The following is a 7919-nucleotide window of genomic DNA, read 5'->3' as shown; positions in this document are numbered from 1 at the left end:
ATATGGGTACGTATATATATTATATGAAAAGGTTAATCTCTACTTTAGGACCTCGTCACAAAAATGAAAAAAAAATAACGTGTTGTAAACGAATATGAAAAAAAATTGCGCCGACGAACGGGAGAGTGTGGAGAAGATTCGGAAAATTCACAAATTCACGATGTGAATTTTCCGAGTCTTCTCCCCACCCACCCCCGTTCGTCAGCGCGCATTTTTTTTTTTCATAATCGTTTACTACACATTATTTTACACCTATTACACTATTTTCATTTTTGTGACCGGGTTCTAAACTAGAGATTAACCAGAAAAACATTGAAATGGAAAGAAAATGGGGAGTAGTGCGAGACACCTTTCATATTGTGGAAAAGAGAGAGAGAGAGTGTTTGTGTGTGTGTGTGTAAATGTATAGAGATAATATGAGAGGGAGTATAAACTTAAAGAGAAAGAGAAAACTAAACAGGGTGAGGGAGCGAGAAAGAGAAAACTAAACAGGGTGAGGGAGCGAGAAAGAGAAAGAGAGGGAGAGAGAAAGCGAAACGTGAGTGAGAGATTAGTCGCAGCGAACTGCAAGCCGAACTGATCGCATCGTAAAACAATTCTTCCGATGATATAGATAACGTGGAAGCATTAAAAAACAACAACAAACTATTACTACTAAATCAGCAATCAACAGCTTCATCAACAACTACACAGGATTTACTACTACTACAACAATAATATTTCAGTCGACTGGGTGTTGTTTGAAGCCATGAGATTTTACCTAGCAAACGTTACACATTTATGTAAACTCCTTACCTAGTGAACGTTTACATAAAACTCCCCAACACATTTGTTCATGGTGTCCTCTTGTCTTCTTCCAATATAATAATCTGTTCACCTCTGTTGATTGTGACTGGATAGTAACTAACCAAGATGACTAGTATGGATTAACAGCAATTTCTTTATTACAGAATCATCGATAATATTACATCGATTACGCAGGGAAGGAAGAAACTAGTGATCAGTTTTTTACCCCTCTGTTATTTACTTTTTACCTGGATAGTATGCCTACTTTACAACGGTAAGTGGCTACCGGTTTTTTTCTTTTTCTCTCGTCTCCTCGCTCTCCTTCTTTTCTATATGATCGGAAAGGATTTTAGGCATTATTTTGAAAAGGAATACACATTAAATACTCAAACAGTCCTTGACACGACTTAGAAAGGAGAAGAAAAGGCTTGAAAGAGAGAATGGAAAATAAGAAATTCAATGTTAACTACATAATATTAACAATGGTCATGAGTTGTGCGTGTCTGTCGCATTTTCGTGCTTGTGTGTTTTTTGTCGTTGTCATGTCCATGTTTGCTGTCAGCGGACTAGTCACTGCTGAGTTTGTTGCTGATTCGCCCTATACACTCAATATCTGCCAAAACATCGCGGACAGTTCTATGAACATTGCCAGTCCAACGAAAACTTACAGGATACCTAATCCCAATGGACTTCTAATCTTTAACGCTAGTCTCGGACCTCACTGGTTCTATGAAATCGATCCAACTCGCTACAGTTATGAAGTCTTCGACTATTTTTCATTGGACTCTAGCACTGGTCATTTATACATCAAAAGCCCCTTTAATTGGTCAACATTTTCCCATGTTATTAAACTAATTGGTCCTTTGAATTTGTATATAACAGCGCACACACACACCCTGCATAATCATCGGATGCCCAATCACACTGTCATGCCGCTATCAGTGTATGCCTATGGTCCTGATTGTCATCAAAACCACAGGCGAAAAAGTATGCCTCATAATGTTTTGCTACAGAACTATCAATTAATTGTAATTAATAGTTACAAAGATAGTTATCCTATCATTTCAAAGGGAGAGCCTCTGGCTTGCTTGCTCAAATTTTTACCCGAATCCATACACGATAAACTTTGCAATGTAATAGTACATAACAGCAAAGACTATACTGTGAGTAGCAAATATTGCATTAGAGCTAGAAATGAAATGCGTCCGTTTGACGGTATTCTAACTATTTATGGTGATATACAATTTGGTTGTGATGAACAAGAAAAGAAGACCTCTTTTAAAATTCTTCACTACACACATAAATTCTTAGAACCCTCCTTAGAGGAAAACACGCGAAGTCGTCGTCGCAGACGAGCGTCCCGGAATCGTGCTCCACGTTTTTCTCAGGTATATTATACTAAACGTGTTCAAGAAGACGAATCCGCTGGTGTTATTGTTGGGTTCATTACGGCAACAGACCCAGATACAGAAGACGCAGGAATAATAACCTATACCCTAATTGCTACCCAGGATAAACGTAGCCAGTCTATGTTTGCGATCGACCCTACATCTGGCAAAGTTACCACTGTGACAATACTTGACCGCGAACTAATTCCTAAACATTATTTCACTGTTATTGCAACAGATAATGGTGTCCCACCTCAAAGTAGTTCTGTGTCGTTAATTATTACAGTAACTGATGCCAATGATAATGTTCCTGTTTTTGAAAAAAAAGTCTATGTAGAAAGTGTTTCAGAAAGCATTGATATTGATTCTGTCATTTTATCTGTACGTGCTACAGACAGAGATATAGGAGACAATGCAAAAATCAAGTATTCAATTTTAAACCCCGAGAAACCTAATGATGCATTTGCTATTGGTCCATACAATGGTATTATTACTACTCGTAAGTATCTTGATCGGGAAGTAGTTAGTTTTTATCGACTAATAATCCAAGCTACTGATCAGGCTCCTGTGTCAGAAAGGAAAACTTCAACAGCAACAGTTGAAATCACTATAAGTGATGACAACGATAATTATCCTCAATTCAGTCAACGATCATATTCAACAGAAATTCCTGAAGATATTGATGTTAGCTCCAACCCCATAATCGTAAATATTTCTGCTATAGATAAAGACAAAGGCAAAAATGCAGAAATATCATACACTATTTCAGGTGGTAACAGTCGGAATGTTTTTCGTATTAACCATGCTACTGGAGAACTTATTCTGCAAAAACCATTAGACTTTGAAGATACTAAACAATACTCTCTCAAGATCCGTGCTCAAGATGGTGGATCTCCACCCAAAACAAACAGTACAACAGTAAATATTCGTGTTACAGATATTAATGACAATGATCCTGAATTTTTTAATAATTACTTAGAACCTGTTACCGAAAATATTCCTGCAAATACCAGTATTCGACAAATTCAAGCATTTGATCGGGATTCTGGTTTGAATGCTGAATTAGTTTACAGAATTGTGAAAGGACCAGCCTACTTACCTTTGACTATAAATCCTAAAAGTGGATGGATTCGAACTACTGCAGTATTGGATAGAGAGAATTCTACATCATATACATTTAGTGTTGAAGCTAAAGATTCTGGAAAACCACCCCGATCAGCTGTTACAAAAGTAGAACTTATCATTCGAGATGTTAATGATAATGCCCCGATTTTTAACCCTAAAGTTTACAATGTCAGTGTATCTGAAGAAGCTAAACATGGACATCAAGTTGTGGTTGTTACAGCCACTGACAAAGATGAAGGACCAAATGCTGAACTAAACTACCGCATTACAAAGGGCAACATTGATGATGCCTTCCGTATAATTTCAACTGATGGAACCATTTTGGTGGCCAAAACTCTTAACTATCGTGAACACAGTCGGTATACTTTGACAGTTACAGCATCAGACCTTCTTGGAAATAAAGATGTTGCTGAAGTGTTTATTCAGATTATTGATACAAACAGATTCCAACCGAAATTTCAGAACACACCTTATCGTATAAGTGTTTCAGAAGATGTACCTGTTGGAAAAACTATCTTTAATGTTTTTGCACTTGATCAAGATGTAGGAGAAAATGCACGAATAACTTACAGCATCGATCCTACTGATGTTTTTGCAGTTATTGCAAATACTGGGGATGTCTACACTCACAAAAAGCTTGACCGAGAGAAGCAGGCTGGTTATACAGTCAGTGTTACAGCCAGTGATCAAGGAAAGCCATCTAAAATGGACACCACAGATTTGGTTATTACTATTGAGGATGTAAATGACAACAAACCAGAATTTCAAGAAATACGCTACTCAGGTTATGTTTTGGAAAGTGCTGGAACTGGAACACGAGTACTTGAAATTTCAGCCAGAGACAGAGATGCTGGGCGTAATGGTCAAATTTACTATACATTTGAAAACGGCAATGATGGCAATGGTGATTTTCTCATTGATACTACCCAGGGTGCAATTCGAACTAACAAGAAACTTGATCGAGAACGTGTGTCCAAGTATGAGCTAGTTGCCTATGCTGTTGATAGAGGAGCTAATCCAACTTCCTCATCAGTTGTAATAGATATTGATGTAGGAGATGTTAATGATAATAAACCACTATTTGAAGCCGCTGAAATCCGAGTGGAAATTGCTGAAAATAGCCCTATAGGGTCAACTGTTGCAAAACTTATGGCCCATGATCCTGATGTTGGAGAAAATGCAGAGATTCAGTACGTGCTTATGAATGAGTACGATCGTGATGATTTTGAGCTAAGTGGACGCCCTGGATCAGCTGCTATAATTTTATCTAAAGTTGATCTTGATTATGAATCAAGCAAAAAGTTTTATAAGCTGCGCCTTCGTGCCATCTCTGAACCTCTTTTTTCTGATACTACTATTATTATTGCTGTTACGGATATTAATGATAACAAACCCCAGCTACAAGATTTCACTATCATCATCAACAACCTTTTGAATTATTTTCCAACTGGTATTATCGGGAGAATTCCTGCATATGATCCAGATGAAATTAACCGTGACACTTTGACCTATACATTTGTGTCAGGTAATGAAGGAAATCTTTTAGATCTAAATTCTTCAACTGGAGAAATTACCTTGGATTCAAGACTTAACTCTGATGTCTCTCGCAATGGAACATTAGAAGTTTCAGTTTCAGGTAAGTTTTGAATAATTTCTATTTTGGTTAATTTTCAGTTCAGACAACTTTGCAAATCTTGGTGTGAAATGCAGAATACTTTTGGTTGTAAGTAGAAATGACTATTTGAAAAGAGTTGATGTATTAAAACAGCAGAGCAGATCAATTTCCTAGGTTATCAACCTCATCTTTCAGGTTTTTGTATTTTATACTGTTTTCATTGAGCTAATATTCAATCCTCGTCTGGTGCCTTATTATATACATTGACCTATAATGAGTTTGTAGTTTTATTTCTGAAGCAGGGTTTCCAATGTTCTTGAATATTTTGCTACACTACATATATTTAAGAAGAAACCACCTGAAGAATTATCAGAGATTGTACTAGTTTAGATAAAGTGTAAATACATGCAAACATGGCAGATAAAGTTAATAGTGCCAGAAAAAATTTATATTATTACATTAACTCATCATCTGAGAAACATTAACAAGAACTAAAGTAGTGTATTCCAGTTTGCAATGTTTTTTAAATATTGGAACTCCCAAGTCCATAAACATTCCTTTTCATATTTCAAATGTTTTTGAAAAGTTTGTTTGTATTACTAATTGACCCAAGTCTACTAAAGTCACTGTACTTTAGTTAAAAAAACAGTGAAAAACAAACAACAAAACAATGAACTATGTAGCAGTTTATTTCTAAAATACCACATTTCCTTAAAAAAGGAAGGAAAGAAACCCCCTCCCCATGGACTTAATTTTCTTTATGTACCTGACACAGTGTGTACAGGATAGACAGATACATTCACCTGTTAGAATATAGAATGATGGGATTCTATTGGCCTTATAAAGGGTAGTATAATGTATTCATAATATTCTATCTTGTTAATGTTGACCATTCTAAACTCAACTGAGCTAAGGCTGTATATCTAATCAAGATATATTGAGTGCGCTACAACTAAATCAAGTGTTAACATTGACATTAACTGTGCATTGTACTTTAATGTCTTCATATGTCTGTTTATCTCAGTCTTTGTCTCTGCATGTGGCCATGTGCTAATAGTAATGATACTAATAGTAATAGTAATCGTCATCATTATCATCATCGTCATCATTTAACATCCATTTTCCAATAAAAAAAAAACAAAAGAATAATGAAATTAGGAATTACGTTAAAAATATGTTAAAAATTTGTGTGTATGCATGGACAAATGTATAAATATGTATGCATGTGTAAATGTATGAGTAGTGTGTGTGTGTGTGTGTGTGTGTGTGTTTTCTTAGGCCCACAAAAATATTGAATATTGAATGGTGGCTGAATTTATGGATATATTCTATAGCAAAGTATGTTTTTGGCATACATTACATGTGAGCGTGCGCGTATGCACACACACACACACACACACACACACACACACACACACATATATGTGTATGTATGTATATATGTATTTGTATGTGTGTATATATACATATATATATATATGTATGTATGTAAGGTGCAGGTGTGGCTGTGTCGTAAGAAGCTTGCTTCTGAACCACATGGTTCCAGGTTCAGTCCCACTGCGTGGTACCTTGGGCAAGTATCTTCTACTATAAGCTCGGGCCAACCAACGCCTTATGAGTAGATTTGGTAGATGGACACTGAAAGAAGCCCATTGTACATGTATATATATGTATATGTCTGTGTGTCTGTGTTTGTCCTCCCCACCACCATCACTTAACAACCGATGCTGGTGTGTTTACGACCTGTAACTTAGTGGTTTGGCAAAAGAGACTGATAGAATAAGTACTAGGCTTACGAAGAATAAATCCTGGGGTCGATTTGTTCAACTGAAGACTGTGCTCCAGCATGGCTGCAGTCAAATGACTGAAACAAGTAAAAGAATAAATGAAAAGATTAATATAGATGTATGTATATATATGTATATACATATATATATGTGTATATATATATATATATATATGTATGTATGTATATATATTTATATATATGTATATATATATGTATATATATATATATATATATATATATATATATATGTATATCTATGTGTAGGTATATGTATATATATATGTATATATATATATATATATATATATATATTGAGATATATAAATATAGATATATACACACACACACACACACATGTATGTGTGTATTTATATGTATATATGTGTGTATATATATATATGTGTATACACACACACACACACACAAATATTGCTGGTGCCACTGATATAACGACGTTCCCAGTCTTATCGTTAAAGGCTTGAAACTGAGTATTAGTATTTTGGGTCAATAACTGATGAAGGTCCTTCTGTGTCTGTCCTACATGTAAATTTTGTAGTAGTATTTAGTACATTTCTCATTTATTGAGTAACTGAACACCCAGCATCCCAACTTTTGTTAACAATAAGTTTTTTAATATATATATATATATTTATATACACACACATGTATTCTCTTATATATTATCTCAATATTGAGTAAGAATTTATAGATATATTTTATAATACAGCATATACTCTATATGAATGCTACTGTATTATAACTATATTGAAGTCAAATATCTTTACAAGGCTTCAGATTGACTCTATTATTTGAATGGTATTATATTTTCACTATTCCAGAAGGACGGAAGGCAAAGTTGCCCCTCGTGTGGTTTTGAACATGAGCCAAAGGAACATAACAAAATACCCCTCAAATTTTGTGCAATGCTTTCCAAATTCTGCTGATTCACTGCTATAAAATAATTTATATGTAATATATAATTTATGTAGGGTGGTGAGCTGGCAGAATTGTTAGCACGCTGGGTGAAATGCTTAGCGGTATTCTGAGTTCAAATTCTTCCGAGGTCGACTTTGCCTTTCATCCTTTCGGGGTCGATTAAGTAAGTACCAGTTATGCACTGGAGTTGATGTAATCGACTTAATCCCTTTGTCTGTCCTTCTTTGTCCCCTCTATATTTAGCCCCCTGTGGGCAATAAAGTAATAAATATATAATTGA

General features: G+C 35.2%; 1 protein-coding gene across 5 annotated transcripts in view; it reads left to right on the top strand.

Moving 5' to 3' along the window:
• Positions 1–427: 427 nt before the first annotated feature.
• Positions 428–7919, top strand: part of LOC106877480 (cadherin EGF LAG seven-pass G-type receptor 2) — a 301895-nt gene continuing 294403 nt past the window's right edge. For 2 of the 5 annotated variants that reach the window (XM_014926391.2, XM_014926394.2), the window contains exon 1: positions 429–4935. In XM_014926391.2, coding sequence (XP_014781877.1) covers positions 1227–4935 — 3709 coding nt within the window. In that variant the 5' untranslated portion in view covers positions 429–1226. Of the gene's footprint in view, positions 4936–7919 lie in introns of all 5 variants that reach the window. The other 3 variants (XM_014926392.2, XM_014926390.2, XM_014926393.2) reach the window with 3 other exon arrangements.

Source organism: Octopus bimaculoides, chromosome 11 (assembly GCF_001194135.2).
Source record: "Octopus bimaculoides isolate UCB-OBI-ISO-001 chromosome 11, ASM119413v2, whole genome shotgun sequence".
Lineage (NCBI taxonomy): Eukaryota > Metazoa > Mollusca > Cephalopoda > Octopoda > Octopodidae > Octopus > Octopus bimaculoides.
The sequence above is the reverse complement of the archived record's forward strand: the minus strand, read 5'-3'. Positions and strand labels throughout refer to the sequence as shown.